This window comes from Balaenoptera physalus (assembly GCF_965194825.1).
Source record: "Balaenoptera physalus genome assembly, chromosome: 5".
Taxonomy (NCBI): Eukaryota; Metazoa; Chordata; class Mammalia; order Artiodactyla; family Balaenopteridae; genus Balaenoptera; species Balaenoptera physalus.
In genome coordinates, this window is record NC_138884.1 from 47,210,469 (window position 1) to 47,230,629 (window position 20,161).

The 20,161-nt window shown below is 37.1% G+C and overlaps 1 protein-coding gene and 1 long non-coding RNA gene across 39 annotated transcripts in view; both read right to left on the reverse strand.

The window, feature by feature from the left end:
* Nucleotides 1–20,161, reverse strand: part of SEC31A (SEC31 homolog A, COPII coat complex component) — a 73,736-nt gene that overhangs the window by 49,328 nt on the left and 4,247 nt on the right. For 20 of the 38 annotated variants that reach the window (XM_082463610.1, XM_082463620.1, XM_082463622.1 and 17 more), the window contains 4 exons: nt 19,105–19,179; nt 3,507–3,589; nt 2,735–2,858; nt 918–1,116 (listed from right to left, as the gene is read on the reverse strand). In XM_082463610.1, coding sequence (XP_082319736.1) covers nt 918–1,116; nt 2,735–2,858; nt 3,507–3,585 — 402 coding nt within the window. In that variant the 5' untranslated portion in view covers nt 3,586–3,589; nt 19,105–19,179. Of the gene's footprint in view, nt 1–917; nt 1,117–2,734; nt 2,859–3,506; nt 3,590–14,149; nt 14,636–19,104; nt 19,180–20,161 lie in introns of those variants that run through there. The other 18 variants (XM_082463612.1, XM_082463608.1, XM_082463597.1 and 15 more) reach the window with 9 other exon arrangements.
* Nucleotides 11,803–14,139, reverse strand: LOC309661750. Its single transcript, XR_014264249.1, has 2 exons — nt 13,106–14,139; nt 11,803–13,059 (listed from the first exon to the last, which is right to left on the reverse strand). It is a non-coding gene; the product is annotated as an uncharacterized lncRNA (long non-coding RNA).

Below are 20,161 nucleotides of genomic sequence, written 5' to 3' on the forward strand. Positions count from 1 at the left end.
TTACATTTAATTTATGTTCAATCTTGCTCCTGGTAGCACAATTTTAGGGTCAAAAAGACCCTAAAATTGTGATATGAAGTACAGGAAGATAATGAGGTTCATATATTGACCTTCATCCTTTACTGTTCACTCTCATTAATACTTCTATAAACAACTGACATATAACTATGAAAATAGAGGAATTCTGGTAGTAGCCACCTATGATACAAGACACTAACCAAAAATCAGCAGCTGTTTAATCCAATTAACAAAGGAATTAGCTATCTAATCTAAAGAGTAGACGTAGAAATGAAGAAGTTAGGGTTTCTGCATTTCTATACCCAAAGTATCTATTTATAATACAAGAAAAATAACTATTTTAAACTTTCTTAAGATAATATTCATTTTCTGGTTATACTCAAGTATCCTAATAATTCAAGATCTTTATTTATTTAAAATTTATTTATTTATTTATTTTTGGCCATGTTGGGTCTTTGTTGCTGCACGCTGGCTTTCTCTAGTTGCGGCGAGTGGGGGCTACTCTCTGTTGTGGTGCGTGGGCTTCTCACTGCAGTTGCTTCTCTTTGTTGCAGAGCACGGGATCTAGGCACATGGGCTCAGTAGTTGTGGCTCGCGGGCTCTAGAGTGCAGGGTCAGCAGTCGTGGCGCACGGGCTTAGTTGCTCCGAGGCATGTGGGATCTTCCCGGACCAGGGATCGAACCCGTGTCCCCTGCATTGGCAGGCGGATGTTCAACCGCTGCACTACCAGGGAAGTCCTTGAACCCTCCATTCTTCAAACAAACACACTCACTCATCAATCTGCACAGGCACAGTTTTAGCTTTCAATTCCAAGACTGAGGCACAGCAGATTCATATACTTACATAAAATAAGCAGCACATTATCTCAAGTATTAAGAATAAATGTCAAAAGTCTAACCTGGAAAATGTTCACATCCAAGGCTCTCACTGGGCCAGTATGTTTGTCATTCTGGGCAATCACAACTTCCTTATCACCAGCTATAATTTTAGAAGGATCATAAAGAATAATATTTCCATTTTCACCACCTGCAATCAGAACTCCAGAGACATCTCCTTTGGAATCCATCTTATGAGGCCCCCAAATCAACTTGTGGTACCTTTAAGAGAAAATGAGCAAAATAACTCTTTTTTGAAGTCAAATAAATGTAGAAAAGAACCTGAAATTATATATTTAATTGTTTTCATAAATACTTCAAAACCACTGCTTCTCCTCTATTTCTGGTAACTGCATAACTTGGTGAAATGGCATTTTAGTTTTTATTTATACCCATACATACATGTTTCATTTTATAATCTTAAAGAGTATAAAAACTCTTTTGTAGAGCTAATACGACAAAGTACACTCGATTCGTGTGTCAAAAGATATGAGCTTAAGAATGGTTTTACCATTTAGAATCTGTGAGACCCTAAGCCAGTTACTTTGGTTCATTTATAAAATAGAGCTAATCAACCACCTCCCTGATTTTACTTGACTACACAAGTACTCACTGACAAATTACCTGTTAAATAGTAAAGGAGTTAAGGGAGTCATCTGAAATTTTCTAAGAAAAATAATGTATTCTGAGAGTAGAAAAGTGACATCAAAATTATGTCTATTATGACAAGTACCCCATTGGTGGAGAATAAAAGATTATGGTTTGGCATGGTGGCAGCGTGGAGATATACAAGACAAATGGTGGTGAGGAGAAAAACTGCTAGACGAAAGGTATCTGGGGTTCCCATCACAGTGGGAGGGCTTGGAAGACTATGGGAGGTCCCATGAGACTCCATCATTTGAACTGTATTGTTAGCTAAGGTAAAACTCTTCACCAAAATTTGCCAAGCTATTAAGGCAATAAAGCATATTTTACTACTCAAAGCAAAGTGTCCTTCTCTGCATTATAGTACAGCTTAAGTACTTGGAAAGGTGATCTAAACAACTACTGTATCAGAAATCATGTCAATAAAATTCTCTGTGAAATGTATTTTTAAATACAGATAAGTACAAGGGGAAAAAAACAACCTCCATTCAGGGAAAATCACTATTAACATCTCATCTTTTTTTTTTTTTTTTTTTAAGTTTTTCTAACTTCTTTTTTTTTAAACTTTTTGGGTTTATTTATTCATGGCTGTGTTGGGTCTTCGTTTCTGTGCGAGGGCTTTCTCTAGTTGCGGCAAGCGGGGGCCACTCTTCGTCGCGGTGCGCGGACCTCTCACTATCGTGGCCTCTCTTGTTGCGGAGCACAGGCTCCAGACGCGCAGGCTCAGTAATTGTGGCTCACAGGCCTAGTTGCTCCGCAGCATGTGGGATCTTCCCAGACCAGGGCTCGAACCCTGTGTTCCCTGCATTGGCAGGCAGATTCTCAACCACTGCGCCACCAGGGAAGCCCCTTAACAGCTTAATATTCATCCAACTACTCCTTTTTCTAGTCGTACCTACTTTTTGTAAACAGGTGAGATAAAGAAGATAAAATAAAGTAACTCTACTATATCATAAGAAAAAAATACTAGAAACTAGAGCCTCTCCTTCCTATCCTACACAGTAGTAAAAAATTCAATAAAATAGACACTCCTTTTACTTCCGTAGAAATGCACTCATATATTTTTTCACAAAATATTTCATGTCATTGATAGTATTCCTTACAGTTTCTAATAATGGAACATTTGTAGACACACTAGGCATCAACCACAACATATAACTGAATAATCATGTGAATTTAAGGTTGAATCTCATACCTGTGAGAAGAAGAGAAAGTGGCACAAGATTTCATATCCAAGGATGGATCAGAAAGGTCTAATTCAAATATCTCAAGAGAAGCACTGGTACTAAATGTTGCATCCAATTGTTGAGCAGATGTTCCTACAGAAAATACATTCATGGTAACTACACATGCAAAAATAAAAGACTCAGAAAACTATACAAAATAATGCATACTTTTCAATTATCTCACTCATGAATGCTGCACTAGTGGCTGAAACCTCAGCACATATACCACTGAGCAGATGCTTAAATTACTATAGCAATAAGATTCCGATGCAAGGCTCAGAAATGTTTGTCCGAATGGGTAGTGAAGATAATTTTTTAAGCCTATAGATATTTTAAAACCTCTCTGTAAAAACAGTCCCATGCTTATAGTCACAAATGATATAACTCCAACTCTTTTTATATAAAAATGCTAGCACCAAAACTGTTCTTCATTCATTCAAACTGATATTTATTAACTTTTTTACATGTTATCTATTGTGCTTAATACTGGAGGAATAAACATAAAGCACAATTCTATGAAGTGGGGAAGACACTATAAATGTAACAGACCATGATTAACGCTATGATGTACAAGCATAGAACTCAGCTGATACAAAGGTTGGACATTATCTTGCCAGGGAAGGAGAGACTTTCTAGAGGAGATGAAGCTTGAACTGAATTTTAAAGGACAAGTGTAAATAAGTCAGATGTGGAAGAGAAGAAATTAGGTGACTCATACTATCTTCTCTCTGTTGAACTTACCTGTAGCTAGGTAAATGGGATGATTCTGGGCAGGGCTCCATGCCTGCATGGCTGTACGATCTATTTCCTTTAACTTCATCCTGCTAAAGAGAATATTTCACACAGAAATATAATAAACATGTAATATGGAACAAAGAAACATTTTTTTACATAGAAATATACTAGACAAACCAATACATCATTAGTAGTGCTGGAATGCCAATAAGTCAAATTGGTCTAGGTATCATTTGTTGGGAAATGTTCAATAGTAGAAAGAAGAGAAACTTGTTAAATTATTTTGAGACAAATATAGGGCTATTCTAACTGTTTACAGAGTATAGTTCTTCAGTTGAAAAATCAGTCTGGAAAGAAACTTGCAGAAACAGGGACAGTATTTGGTTAATTAATCTTGGTACACAATATGTTTCTCAGACAAGACAATATGGGTGGCAGTATATCAGGGGTAAGAGAAGGCACATAATAAACAAAGTGCATCTTCCTGGAGCAGGATTACTCAACGATAAGAGCAGTATGAAAAATTAATTTAAATTAAAACAGACTAACACAGAGGAGAATAAAGCAAACCCACAGATTTGATAAAGATAAAGCAGAAAATTTTTTTGAATGGTCACTCCAAGTTACAATCCCACATGCCATTATTTTATATATTCTCTGTTAAAGTTACTCTGGGAGAAAAATTCAGGAGGTACTGTGCTATAGCATTAAAAAAAAAAATTTGTTATTTTACATAAATGCATTCACATGGCATAGTATTCCACTGTAAGATGTACCATAATTTAATTACTTAGTCTGCTACTGATGAACACCTGAGCTGTTTCTAATCTTTTGCTATTTTTACAAACAATGCTGAAATAAATGGCCATATATACATGTTATTTCACTCATGGGCAAGGAAAGCTGTATATTTCCAGAGGTAAAATTGATGCATTAAAGGATAAAAGTAATTTTAATTTTGATGGATATTGCCAAGTTGGCCTCCATGGCAACTGTACCTTTTCATACTCCCAAGAGTAATCCATAAGTAGCTGCTGCCCTACAGACCTTCCAGGGTAACCAGCATGATAGATGAAAAATGCTAGCTCTGGATAGTTATAATTTGCATTTCTCATACTATAAATAACGTTGAACATCTTTTTTTACATGGTTATGGGTCATCCATATTTCCTTCTCTGTCACCTTTTCTGTCTATTCTTGTCTATATCATTTGCCCATTTTTCTATTAGGCTGTCAGACTTTACCTTTCGATTTTGCTTATTTTTTTTACCTTTCACAAAATTTCCATTTTTAAAAAAATTTTATTTATTTATTTTTGGCTGTGTTGGATCTTCGCCGCTGCGCACGGCCTTTCTCTAGCTGCGGCAAGTGGGGGCTGCTCTTCGTTGCAGTGCGTGGGCTTCTCATTGCGGTGGCTTCTCTTGTTGCGCAGCACGGGCTCTAGGCGCGGGCTTCAGTAGTTGTGGCACGTGGGCTCAGTCGCTGTGGCTCGTAGGCTCTAGGGCGCAGGCTCAGTAGTTGTGGTGCACGGGCTTAGTTGCTCCATGGCATGTGGGATCTTCCCGGCCCAGGGCTCGAACCCGTGCCCCTGCATTGGCAGGCAGATTCTCACCCACTGCCACCAGGGAAGCCCAAAATTTCCATTTTTTTAAAAATAGATTTTATTTATTAGAGCAGTTTCAGGTTCACAGAAAATTTGAGTGAGAAGTATAGAGAGTTCCCACATACCTCCCTCCCTTGTCCTCTTGCCTCCCAAATGCAGCCTCCCCACTCATCAACATCTTGTACAGCGCAGTGGTATACTTGTTACAATCAATGAATCAACAATGACACATCATTATCAACCAATGTCCATCGCTTCCACTAGGATTCACTCTTTGTGCTGTACATTCTACGGGTTTTGACAAATGTATAATCCACCGTTTTAGTATCCACCGTTTTAGTATCATTCAGAAGCTTCCCTGCCCTAAAAACTCTCTGTGCTCCACCTATTCATCCCTCTCTTCCTCTGTCCCTCCTCTTCCCTCCCTCCCTGGTAACCACTGATCTTTCTTACTGTTGCCATAGTTTTGCCTTTTCCGGAACATCATTTAATTATAATCATACAACATGTAGCCTTTTCAGATTGGTTTCTGTCACTTAGCAATAGGCATTTAAGGTTCCTCAACGTCTTTTTGTGACTTGATAGCTCATTTCTTTTTAGCACTGAAAAAATATTCCATTGTATGAATGTACCATGATTTTTATTTTTTTACAGTCAAATTTATCACTTTAAAAAAACTGGTTTTTGAATTTTGATTAGTTAGAAAAGGCTTCCTGCATGCTAAAGTTATGAAGACATTCATCAATAGTTTTCTTCTAGCAAATTCATTTATGGCTTATTCTTTACATTTAAATTTTGACTCACTTGAAATGTATCATGATATACAATGTATATACAAGGTTTATCTTTTTCTTATTACTCCAAAACCATTTACTGAAAGTTGTTTTTTCTTACTAATTTTAGGTATTACATTTATCATGTACTAACTTCCATATTTATGTTTATTTCTAGATTTAATATTTAGGTATATACTCCTATACGTATTAGGGTGTAGGTTAGGATTTACATTCCAGTATTTATTTAGGTTTATTTTGGGATTACCATTCGTTATGTCCATTTGTTTATTTAAACGCTAGGCATGCCACTGTTTTAAATACTGAGGCTTTATATGAGCATGATTTCAATAACCCCTATCCACTGCTTCCCCAGCACACATCCCCACCCCATTTTCCTTGCTATTACTTTTTTTTTTTAACTAAACTTCAGAATAGTTTTTGTGTAATTCCAGAAAAAAAAAAGAACGTTAGTGTTTTTTATTGAACCTGTACCCAAATTAGTAAATTAATTTATGGAGAACTGACACAATGTTGAATCTTCCTATCAAGAACTTGGTGTCTTTTGATTTAAGCCTTCTTTTTTATCTTTCAGTATCGTCTGAAATTTTTTTGATATATTGGGTTTGCTTACTCCTAAGTATTTTCTTTTGGTTTGTTTGTAAATGTGGCTTTTTTTTTCCTTCCACTATAATGTCTATGTTCTTATTGTTATATGAAGGCTAATGATTTCTTTACATTCATTTTTAATTCTGCTATCTTATTGAATTCTCTTCTTGGAGTAGTGCTTCAGTGGATTCTGTTGGGTTTTCCACATATACACTCATACCATGTGCCAACAGTGACAGTTACTTCATTTCAAATTGTCATTCCTCTGATATCTTTCTCTTGTGTGAGCTAGCTAGTACTAATAGTACCATATTCAACAGTAGTGATAGCAGCGATATTTCTTGTCTTGTTTTGTTCTTCAGTGGGAAAGCCTATTGTATCACCATTGAGCATGGTTTTGGAATTTGAGATATACATACATATATTTTTGTGTGTATATATACATATATACACACATTTATATCTACACAATATACATATATATACAAATATAATATGGAAATGGCCAATGATTACTGTTTTACTGAATGCTATTCATAAAGATTGGGTGTTGAATTTTGTCAAATGCTTTTTCATTAGGTAATTGGAGATGTCCATATGATTTTTCTCCCTAGGTCTACCAATAAAAAAAATTAACAGATTTCCTAATATTGAATCATCTTTTCATATGCTGAATAAACTTCTCTTGACCATGATGTGTTGTTCTACCACTGTGCTGCTAGATTTTGTTTGTTTAAAAGTTTCACTCCTAGAGCCTTAAGTGAGATTCAATTGATAGTTTTCTTCTTTTGTACAGTCTTTGTCAGGTTTTGGTATCAATGTTATACTTGCTTCATAACAAATGTGGGAGTTTTTCTTCTTTTTCTATGTTCTGGAACACTTTCAATAACAGTATTGGAATTACTGAGCCTTTAAAGATTTAACAGAATTCTCCCGTGAAACATCTGGGTCTGGTGCTTTTTGGGGGAAAGTACTCCTTTGGTAATGTTCTCTATTTCTTCTATGGATATTGATCTATTTGAATTTTTAAAATTAATTAATTAATTAATTTGGCTGCATTGGGTCTTCGTTGCTGCGCGCAGGCTTTCTCTAGTTGTGGCGAGCGGGGAGTTCTCTTCGTTGCAGTGCGCAAGCTTCTCACTGCGGTGGCTTCTCTTGTTGCAGAGAACGAGCTCTAGGCGCGTGGGTTTCAGTAGCTGTGGCACGCAGGCTCAGTAGTTGTGGCACACAGGCTTAGCTGCTCCGTGGCATGTGGGATCTTCCCGGACCAGGGCTCAAACCTGTGTCCCCTGCACTGGCAGGCAGATTCTTAACCACTACGCCACCAGGGAAGTCCTAAATTCTCTTTATTCAAGGTCATTTTTTGTAAATTACATTTTCCTATGATATTCCTTTATTTTTTTTTTACAATTTTCTAATTTATTTGTTTAGACTCAAACATAGACTCATGATTCTTCTTTTCAATGTTATTATTTTTTAATATTTATTTATTTGGCAGTGCTGGGTCTTAGCTGCGGCATGTGGGATCTTTCTTGCGGCATGTGGGATCTTTCTTGCAGCATGGGGGATCTGTAGTTGCGGCATGCAGAATCTTTTTTTAGTTGCGGCACGTGGGATCTAGTTCCCTGACCAGGGATGAAACCCAGGCCCCCTGCATTGGGAGCTCAGAGTCTTAACCGCAGGACCACCAGAGAAGTCCCCCATAATTCTTCTAATTTGTGCTGTGTATGGTGATTAGTCCTTACTTATTAAGAATATTCATGTTTTGTTTTCCCCTACCCTCCTTTTAGAAATTAACTTAGCTACTGACTTGCCTGTTTTACTGAGTATTTACAAACAGCCAAATTTTCGATTTACTTATTCCACCTTCCTTGTTTTTGAATTCATTACTTTCTGCATTTATTTTTATTAATTCCTTCCTTGTACCTTCTTTTGGTTTACTTTGTTCTTTTTCTAACTTTTTAGTTAAATGCTTCACTTACCCATTTTTATTATTTCTTTAGGCTTTCAATTTTCTCTGCGCACTGCTTTAACTGGATCCTATACATTACTAGTGTTTTCATCACTATGATCACCCATTTTACAATTTCCATTTGTATTCTCCATTGATCCAACAGTGTTTGAATTTAATATCCAAGTGGAGGGGCCTTTATTTTTACTACTTGTGATTTTTCTGTACTATTTCTTCTTTATGAAATTTACTTAAGTTTTCTTTGGGGCCTATGCAAGTTTTTGTGAATGTTCCAGGAGACCTAAAAAGAAGGGGCGCTCTGTTTTCAGAGTTCAATATATGTTAATCAAGTCTACCCTACTGACTTAATTGTTTAAGTCTTATATATCCTTATTTTTTTTTTCCCCCACTTGATCTGTCCTGGAGCAAGAACGGCAAATTAAAAGTATCCTGCTACTAGTGCATTTGTGCCTATTTCTCCTGGTATCTCCTAAAACTTGCTTTATGAAAGTTACTTTGTTATTCAGTACATAGTTACATATTTACATATGGAATACATAGGTAGACAGATATTCACAATGCTAAATGTTCCCTGTCAAATACATACTTTAGCTTTACAGGATATTTTTCATCTTAAATAATGCCTTTGGGCCTAAATTTCACTTTGTCTCATATTGAGATCAATAGCCTAGCTTTCTTTTTATTTGCCTTTATGTCTGCTCTTTGGCCTTTTCAACTTCTGAACCATTTTGTTTTCCCTGGCTATCTTGAATACAGTGAAAAAAATCAGGTTTTGCTTAGTGACCCAATTTGAAAATTTTTTAATAGATTAGCTAATAAATGTATTTAAAATTTACTGATATGACAGAAATGGTTACTCTCATTTCTATCACGGTCTGCTATGTTTGGCTTTATAATGTTAAAAAATGTCTTTCACTGTTATCTGTTTTTTTGTGTGTATTTTTAATTTTTTTGATAATTAGAGTGATTTGTATTTTTGTTCTAGTATATGTTTCTGGTTCCATCTTTGTAACTATAATTTTAAATAATTTCATTTAGTACTATTAATCCTCTATTTCTTTACACAGTTAACTACTATGAGCACTAACAAAATTAGCTTATATAATCTTACTGCCTCTCTTGCATTACACAGTTATAATCACAGTATTATCTTTCTCAGTGTTTACCTTTGTACTGTTAAATATGCTTATACTTCTACTGACTGATTTGTCAGCTTTAAATGATGTTCTTTGACTCCTAGCCATTATAGATTAGGCAATCCACAAACTTATTCTACCTCCAATTTTCTTCTTACTTTCCAGTTCTCTTAATTTTTTACTTTTATGACCAATTCCTACATCATCAGATATTTAACATGTACATTTTATTCTTTCTTCCTTATTCCCACTTTTGTTTTAGCCTCAGGTCTATTGTAGTTAAATATACTCAATGTTCTCCAACAGTATTCTTGCCAGTTTTCTTACTCATCTCTGGAGGATGAAGTCACCCTCTAATAGTTTCCTTAAGAGGGGCTTAGACTAAAAACATGCCCTGAGTCTTACATGTCCAAATTGTTTATACTTGATGAACATTTTACAGATAATAAAATGAAGACACAGAAAGAGTAAATAATTTGAACACACTAGCAAGGGGCAGAGCCAAGATTTGAACTCAGAAGTTTAGCTCCAGAGTCCAGGCTCTTACTTGTTATTACACCAAGCTCAAGTATTCAATTTTAATCATAGAAGAAATATTAACATTTAGGAGAAATAATGAATGGCAAAGAAACTACAATGCATGATGAAATTAAGGGAAGAAGAAATATATTTTAGAAACTGCCTAGTTTAGGCAAAAGTGGATTAGGAGGCTGAATCACATAGCTTAGAGGCAGGGCCTCTGGAGTTAATTCTCAACTTGAATACTGGCTCTGCTACTTTTGACACCTTCGACACATTATTTGACCTCTCTGAGCCCCAGTTCCTACCTACATTTGTAAGATGGGGTTAAGAGTGATTACCTCAGGGGATATTGTGAGGTTGAAATGAGATAATGTATTTTACAGAGGCCCAAACACAATGCCGAGCACATAAATTAAAATGTTTTAATATGCTAACTACTTTAAAGATTATTACTATCATGAGATTAATCAAGAAAACTGCACATCTAGTTTCCTAAGATTATTGTGAAGAAAAAAAGGAAAAAAAATCCCAATTTTCTAAGAAGTGAAAAAGAGGCCTATTTTCTTTATATGAAATGCCCTCTTTTTCCTCTCAGCCAATTGTCTTTAATAATAAGTTCAAATCCCAGGACCTTCGTGAAATCTGCCCTACTGGTCCAACCCACACTGATCTAAATAGTCTCTTAACTCTTTACATTAGTCTGTACCACACTTCAAGCATCTTACAATAAAGTATCTTATCTTAATAAAACTTTATACCAGGGACTTCCCTGGTGGTGCAGTGGTTGAGAATCTGCCTGCCAATGCAGGGGACACGGGTTTGAGCCCTGGTCCGGGAAGATCCCACATGCCGCGGAGCAGCTGGGCCCGTGCGCCACAACTACTGAGCCTGCGCTCTGGAGCCCGCGAGCCACAACTACTGAGCCCATGCACTACAACTACTGAAGCCCGCGCACCTGGAGCCCGTGCTCCGCAATGAGAGAGGCCACCGCAATGAGAGGCCTGCGCATCACGAGGAGCGGCCCCCGCTCACCGCAACTAGAGAAAGCCCACATGCAGCAACGAAAACCCAACACTGCCAAAAATAAATAAATAATAAAATAAATTTAAAAAAACAAAACAAAACTTTATACTATTCTATTAGTACATATTGTTTACATATTTTCCCATTGCCTGTTCTACAAACTGTTTTATATGTCATCTTGTCTCACCAAATCGACAAATACTGTCCTTTTTTCAATCAAGTGTTACAGCTTTTACCCTTTTTGGACTCAAAATTGCTTAGCACAGAGTGAGATACACAGACAGTTTTGCTTGATTGATTTTGAGTGTCTGTATTTATGGGAATACAAAAAGACTGATGAGCTAGAAAGACCAATTTCAAGTAAAATATTTAATTTTTAAATTCTTCACTGTTTAAAACTTATTTAAAAAATAGGGGAAAGTACTAAAATGCCTTTAGGATAATTTCTAAAAGTGAAAACAAAATAGCTACATATATATATATATTTAAAACCCAATTGGATATAATTACAGTATCTTTAGGAGTAAAGGTACAACAAGGGCTACTGAATTCATGAACACTTAGTTAATGTGTAACATTTACTGAAAGAGAGAGAGACAAATTCACAAGAACAAAAAATGGTTAAGTGGGAATTCAAAGCATTTATAAAGTCTATTTCTTGGCCTTAGTACTCAATGTTCCACCAGAAGCAGTTCCACTTATGAACCTGTACTGAACATAAGGCTTAAATACCGTTGTTTAACAAAAACATCAAATCGCTCTACTACAAATGGCCTAGAACTACATTAAGCCGTCTGAATCTAATTAGACAAGAATACCATAAACTACATATTACAATCATTCTCAAAACTATTAAGAATACCATGGAAATACAGCTTCATCTAGATACATGTGTATTTCCTTCTCTTAAAAATGACCATTTAGTTGTAACTAGTTTTCTTGAAAATATGAAGAAAGAAGTCTTAGATTAAAACGTGTATTTCCCAAGTGAGACTTGCTTTTAAAAACTTTGTGTAATTTTTTCCAATATTGTATGTGATTAGAATTCACACTACGTAGATTTGTTTCATTCAAGACTATTTTACACAGAACATAGTTGTGAAAATATTAAAAGAAAATTGTGAGGACAATGGTTTGTTTACATACACCCCCTATAAGACAGTATCTATAGCACAGCAGTTAAAAGTATGGAGACTGGAGCCGACATCCTTGGTTTAAATCCCAGCTTCACCATGTCCTAGCTCTGACTTTAGGCATGTAACTTTATCTATGTGTGTTTTGGCTAACCATTTGGTAAAATAACTGTAATAAAAGTACGCCATAGGTTTGTTGTGAGAATTCACAGGGAACAGTCCCTGGCACCTGGTAAATCAATGTTTGTAAATGGCAGCTAACACAAATGTCACAATTTAAAATGTTTACCCCAGTGAATCTTCAAAAGAATACATCTGCTGAAGAAAATATACGATCTGGAAAACTTTTATTTATTCATCCAAGTTTCTCTCCACAGCAATTGTGTGCAGTTAAGTGAAAACTTTTTTTCTTTCTGCATTTTCTAAACGCTAATTTTGTGAAGCAACACTAAAACCCAACAGCAGTATTCTCTAAAAAAACACCAACCTTACAATGCTACATATAGAGCTGACCTAAACCAGAAAGTAAAAAGTGAAAGAGGTAACAGAACTGGAAACTCTGATTCCCAAACCAGGAACACAATCCCTAGCTGCCACTGTCTTTAGTAAAAATCCATCTTGTGTGGGCAAAATACCTCATTATGGATGGGCACATTTGTTCTAGAGAATTTGTTTAATGTTATTGATGTTCTAGGCTCATCTCACTCAACAAAAACCAAATCAAAGAAGCAACTGTGCATTGGTGAACTAAATGGTGTCACACTTATCTGCCGTCTTAATAAACAAAACTGAACTAAATGGTGTCACGCTTATCTGCAGTCTAATAAACAAAACTTTCTGAGCTGAAATTAACTTATTTAAGATTGACAACACTTCTAAAAACAATTGAAAAGTCAATTTAATAATATCAACTTACAAGAATCTTTAATTTGGGATTTGTAAACCTCATGAAATTATACAGAAAATCCTATCCGTGTGTATATGTGCGTTTCTAGGAAGATGATCCAATGGTTTCATCAGATCCTTAAAAGAGAGTGGAATCCCAAAAGGTTGAGAATTATTGCTCTTTACAGTCTACAAAAATTTCTTTCCGTTCTTATGCTATTAGTTTCAGAAAAGAACTTATATACAATTAAGCAGTATAATTGTAAATCCATTCAAAATCTCACATTTCCTAAGTAAACTTAGATGTGTGTAACAGAAGTTCAAAACAACAAAAACACTTCAACTTATCCAAAAGTTCTTAGAGTCTACGAAACTTTCCCAGAGCTGTAATTACGGGACAATGAGAAACCAGGAGCACAGAAGAACCACTAAGAAAAGGTAAGTAAACTTTAGCCAACTCTAGAACAATCGTTATGTACAGAAAACATAAGACAGCATGAAACAAGGACGAGGCTCATAATTATTGATTAAATAGTGTTACAGCTGTCCACAAAGACAATCAAATTTCAGTTTTCTGTGGTTAGAAAAGACAGTTTAGGAGGAAGGATTTGTCACAGACCATCAATGCAACTTCAGAATGACCTAGGTAAAATCAGTTCCTTGCGTTCATGTAAAAGTTTATAATGCTCATAAGCCCAGGCAATATTTTGATTTATTTTACACCTGCCCCGTCATTTAACCTCTTATTATAGTAACTTATTAGCAAAAACATACAACACTCGATACTTCCTTCGAGGTATAGGCTACGACCGGCGACTACTGCCCTTAAAATAATCCAATCCTGGTTAAATGACAATAGCCTATATATAGTTAAAACCTACGAACCTTTAAATCTGGCAACAGTTCAAATAGCAACAAAAAATCCCAACCAAACTAAAGTCAACCAAAGTAATCCTGAGGTTTGTTTTCTTCCCTCGCCCTTGGGGACCGCACCTCTTTGTGCACAAGGATCTGAAGGTCTCCTAACCTCAGACGCCAGCTACGGGCGCCGGCAGGACACCCTGTCGCAAGCCTCAGTGGCGCCTCTGCTCAGCAGTGGAAACGTCGGCGGATGCGGACCGGGCGATCCCCGAAGCAGCCGTGACGCCAGGCGTTGACCCGCCGGGCCCGAAACGAAGACCGGGGCGCGCCGCCACCAGAGACCGGGCCGCAGGCTGGCGGCAACCAGCGGAGACCGAGGCCGGGATACCAGCGTTGGCCCGGGCTCTCCCTGAAGGGCCCAGGGCCCGCAAAGAGGAAAGAAGGGGAGAGGCGGACACACCTGGCGGGGACCCCCGGCGACCAGTTCCTGCGTTAGCGCCGCGCTCGTCGGACTCTCCCAGCATTCGCCGCCGCCCCTCCTCCTGCCCAGGGCCACCTCCACGTTCCGCTCCAACGTGGCAGCCGCAACCCCGCCCAGCCGGCTGTCCGACGCTTCCGGGAGCGACGCCTCGCCCCGCCCACCCCGGCGCGCGGCCGACCAGGGCACTTCCGGGAGCAGTGGTAGAAGAGGAGGGGGCTCGCTCCCGCGCCGCGCGCGCCCCCGTGAGGTCAAGGATCGGTTCTCGGCGGTGGCGGGCGGTGGTGGCCAGCAAGACGCGAAAAACAGTCCTGCTGGGCGTAGCTGCCTAGCGGAAGAAGAGCCCCGGCCGGCAGGAACGCCACGTAGCACTGGTCCTGTGAAACGTCAGCAGCCCCGCGACACTGCCAACGCGACCAGCCACCGAAAATCGGGCTGCAAGGGCCTTATTGCAGCAACTGCAACTGTGACTGGGCTCTTTAAATTGCTTACTTGGTTCTACGGTGTAGCTTACTGAGACCTCTTTAAAACCGAACGGATCTGTTCATACCCAAAGGCGGTTGTGGACGTACTTGATTTGTTACTCTAAAGAGGCATACTGGGGTAAATAAGGTATTCCAGTTAGTATCGTGCGGTACTATTTGAGATCTGTTAGCATTTGCCTTCAGTCACTGTAACTATACTAGTTTCACCAGAGCCTGGCATCTAATTAGTGCGTTGCCTGGATGTTGTTTTTAGTTTTCGTTGGAATTATTTCACAGCGAACAGAGTAAAGCCAGAGGAAAATCACTTGCTAAAGTACAGAACCTGTATATTTCTCTTCCCATTACACCAGTCAAGGGTCTTTTCTAAACACCTTCACTGGAAGTAGTTTCTCTTTTTTGCACACACAAAGCAAAACATAGCAAACACTCTTATTTAAGACAGTAGGCACATTTTTGTACTCACTGTACTCCTTCCAACACGCTTTTAGCGTTTTATACTTCTGGTTCCGTTTAAAAAGCAAATTTATTTCTGTAGGGCTGAAGTAGACCTGCTCAAGAGTCTTAGGATACAGTTGCTAATTTCTAGAATTCTAAAAAGCCTTCCATTTTTACTTAACCGCTGCAAGGACTAGTTTACCTAAAAAGGTGTCAATAAAAATCCCTGACTTAAAAGTGGGACCATCATTTGAGTCAAGTGAAAAGAAACATTGAATTTCCTACTGCCCCATTCCCCAAAGATCCTCCGCCCTACTACCTGGAAGGGTGCAATGGTATGGAAAAGTATTCATAAGAACAACTTTCTCAAAACTCAATGATGCAAGCAGTGGTTACATTCTTTGGTATACAATCGTACAGTTCAATTACATGTCCCTATTGCATAAATCAAACTGCAAACCTCTCTACCCCGGAACCCGCTTTGGTAGGCCCTGTGAGCTAAGAATGGCAAAAGAAAAATGTTTCATGAGAAAATTACATGAAATTCAAGTTTTTGTATCCACAAAGTTTTATTAGAACAGAGCCATGCTAAATGGTTTATGTTATTGTCTATGGCTGTTTTTGGTGCTATAAGGGCAAACTTGAACATTTGCTAGAGACTATATGGCCTGCAAAGCCTAAAATATTTACTATACGGCCCTTTAAAGTTTGCCAACCCCTATTTATTAGACAGGATTTTGCCTACAAATGGATTAATGCTCAAAGTCCAAATGAGACATTTAGTATTATAAATTTTTATTTCAAAGCCTTGATGTAGTAGCATACAAAGACAATGTGAAAAATGTCAATTATAATATATATGGTTATAAGGCTAAAATATAGTGGTTTCTAAACTTGATGTATTTGTATCTGGTTGAATACAAAGACCCTTAGCTTGTTTTAAATGCAGGCAGTTCTGGCTTTGACTATGCAAGCTGAAACTCTGCAGTCTTAATCTATGGGATTAACAATCTATGATTATTCTGTAACCTTAAAATTTGCCAAAACATTAAAAACCCTCTTGGTGTTGGTTATAAATGTAATATAGTAAAATTAATATTTAAAACACTAGAAACACTGGGAATTCCCTGGCGGTCCAGTGGTTAGACTTGGCGCTTTCACTGCTGGAGCTGGGGTTCAATCCCTGGTAGGGAAACTAAGGTCCAACAAGCCACGCAGAGCAGCCAAAAAAAAAAACAAAAAAAAAAACCCAAAAAAACAAAAACCAAACAACCCCCCCCAAACAAACAAAACCCCAAAACAAACCACTAGAAACACTGAAAATTATAATGTTTTATTTCTTTATAAAAAATGTATCAAGTAGTTTGAAAAGTGCTTGCTTTCTTCACATTATATGACATAACACGGAATGAGCATCTTATCTGTGCCTTGGCAAACTGTCATACTCCTAAGTTTGAATCAGCTTCCAAAATTTTATCCTTTGTGCTGTCAATGTCATGAAACATCTCTGAAAGTTCTTTCAATGTGAAGTTTTTCAACAGCATGACTTCTGAGACGCGTTCATCCTTTACAACTGCTTTACTCACGTAAAACTTTATATTTGCCTTCACTACGTTCTGCCTCCTGCGTATCTAGAACTATTTCTTGAATGGCACCAGTGTCAGCATTCCCAAGGTCATCTTTATCTTCTAACTCCACTTACATCCCATCCATATCCTGCAGTTTTTTGCATAGTACAGTCTCTCACTACTGTGCAAAGCAAGGACTGCCTGTAATTCTTGGAATCTTGAGTGCAAATTTCACAGTAGCATCCTTATCTGAGCTTGTAGCTTCACCAGGCAGCTTAACATTAATCAATTCATGCTGACTTCTGAAACAAGGAAACCAGCCTTTACTGGCAGTAAATAGATGTCCTTGTAATTACCATTTTCCTTCAGTGCAGCAACTAACTTCAATGCCAAACTGACTGGGATTTGTTTTTGATTACAGTCCTCAATCCAAAGAAGTGAATGCTCCATTTCAACCGTCAGCGGCTTTCTGTTCCTAGTACAATTGAAACGAAAAGATGTTGAAGCAACTTTACATTGTTTTTGTATTCATCAGACTTTTAAAATGTGGCTTGTACTGTAGCTTCATGTAGGCCTAGGTCTCATCCTATCTTTGCTTTGCTGTGGCCATTTTCAAATCTAACCACATCTAATTTCACTTCCAGTATTATCACTTTTCATTTCTTTGCTATTCTGTCATATTTGTTGACCAATTCCCTCTTCTGATTTTCTATTTTTGTAAAATCTCACATGGGTTTATCCGTAGGAGACAAGGAGGCAACACAACTATATGCTTTACTATCTGTGTGTAACTAATAGATGTTCAGTGACCAATCACCAAGACTTTGAAAAAAGTTATGTAACTATTACTGTTCATGATGCACATCTTTTCTTTGCATAATGATTTTGCAATAAAGAGCCAGTAGCAAAGTTTACGCAATAATTCAGTTAATATTGTGACAACTAAAAGTTCAGCTGTGTTGTTGTGGGACAGGTGTTGTTTAACTACATTGTGAAAACTGATATTCACGCATGGTGAAATGGTGCAAAGTAAGGACTACCTGTATCTAAAAAGAAAAACTTGTATTGGTAGTTAACAAAACAGTCAACTTTTAACCCAATTTAGGTACTAGCCAAGCCAAATCCTAGATCAAATAAAAACTTCAGTTTTTCTCAAAAGAATGTTAATTCCAAGACTCTGAATTAATCACTGCAGCTAGAAGAATGTTTGGAGATAATGTAATATAGAATTCTTCAAATAAGGATTTGCAGACAGTCCAAAGACATCCTTTTGTGAATTTAGGCCCCCTCCCCTCATTTCAATAATCTTTAGGTCTGCAAAAGAGTAAAGTTCTGGACAACCATACTGCTGTCCAGATGGTAAAACTTTACAGTCATCACAAGTCACAAGACTGTATGTATATAAAATTCACTGGATAGCAGCCAGTACTATGTTTACTTCTGCAAAACAGTAGCATCCACCCGTTAATGTTTAAATTTTGTTTTCGAATGCATTTATTTTGTAAATCTTTTCATTAAGGGCAATAAACAAAGTTTATATCAACTTTAAGAAATAGAAAATTAACTTAAATCAACATTGAGTATTCACAAAAATTTTCCCGCTTTATATTCCTCCAATTTGAAAAACACCCCAAGATTACACGCCTGATTAATGACAGATTAATCTGGTATTAGATTTGAGATTCTTAGCTTCTGACCACCGGCCTATCTGCTATTCTTGAACAAAGCTCAAGTTATAGGATGGTCATCCACTGGCACACCAAACAATTATTTACAGAATATCCAATAATTCAGCAAATTTAAATCCCAGAACATATGATCTCTAATTCAGGGCCTGAAAGAATTGTATTATTTTTAAGAAAAGATGACTGTCAAGGTTAAAAGTCCTACCCCCCTCCCACCCAACTGCCTATGCTGAATCAAATCTATTGATTTGGAAAATTATATTATTTTTGAAATAGTATTTGTTATCTTTGAAAGCTGAAAAAATAAGGAAAAATTTTAACTGAATACGATATCCACATTATGCTCAATATATAATGAATACAATACCCAATTTTTTGCTCAGATTTGATTTTTTGTCTTCTTTTGTCAAAACTAAAAAGTTTATAAACCTCTTACCTTATATAAATCTTCAAATTCCTGATAAATCTGACAAATGGTGTTCTCTAAGAAAAACACCCTTCAATTTTATTCCTAAAATGAAAAACATTTATAGGCAAGTCAATGTACAAAAACCACATTTTACCTATAAGCCTCATGATTTTTTTTCATTATGTCCTCATCCACATACATTAATCACAACAAATCATGATGTGAACAGCAGTGGAAAAGTTTAATCATTGGACATTTATACTTTCTTCTTATTTTCAACTTAAGCTTTAGTCTTGAAGTTTTTATTGCTCAGCTCCTTTTTAAAAATACGTAATAAATGCACATTTCTATAGTTTTCAATTCTCTCACATAGAACAGATAAGACCTCCAATTTTACTATGATTGGAAAAAACCCATAACAAAGATAATTTCAAGCATATCATTTACTACTTTGCACAGGTTACCTTATGCTAACTTGGAGGTGTCGTCTTCTCAACATCAAGCCTGATATGGGAAGGGTAACCGTACCTTAATACATTCCCAAACTGGTTATGCCTTGCTTTATATGTAATGTTTCTGTTATCAGACAAGGTTTCCAATGATCAGAAGCATTAAAGCTTTAAAGGAAAAGGGGGAAAGTCATCTCTGCTAACAAAGAACTTTTAAGCAGTAATAATGGGAAAAGACTCAAAAGATTACAAATCTCAGGAACTAATTAGAATTCTGCCCATTTGGAACATTCTGACTTCTTGACGAGGTCTACGTTTTGCTCATTAAGAGGGACAGAGCCCATGGTGAGGGGAAAGTAGCAGAAAGAAAAGAAAGTATACTCACCTTATTGGATAAAAATCAAGCTTTGGGGGAAAAGGGCAAACTGCTCTAATTCTGCTGCTGCATATTTGTATCTTTACTCCATCCTATGTCAAATATTTGTGTAATTGCCTATAAGTAACTGGACTACATTCCTTGAAAAACTCTAAACAGAAATTTCAACTCTTCCAAGTCAATCTGAACCCCAAGCAAAATAATAGAGGAAGGGGACACACAATTTCTATCTATAGTCTAGTGCCACCAGCTTCTCTAA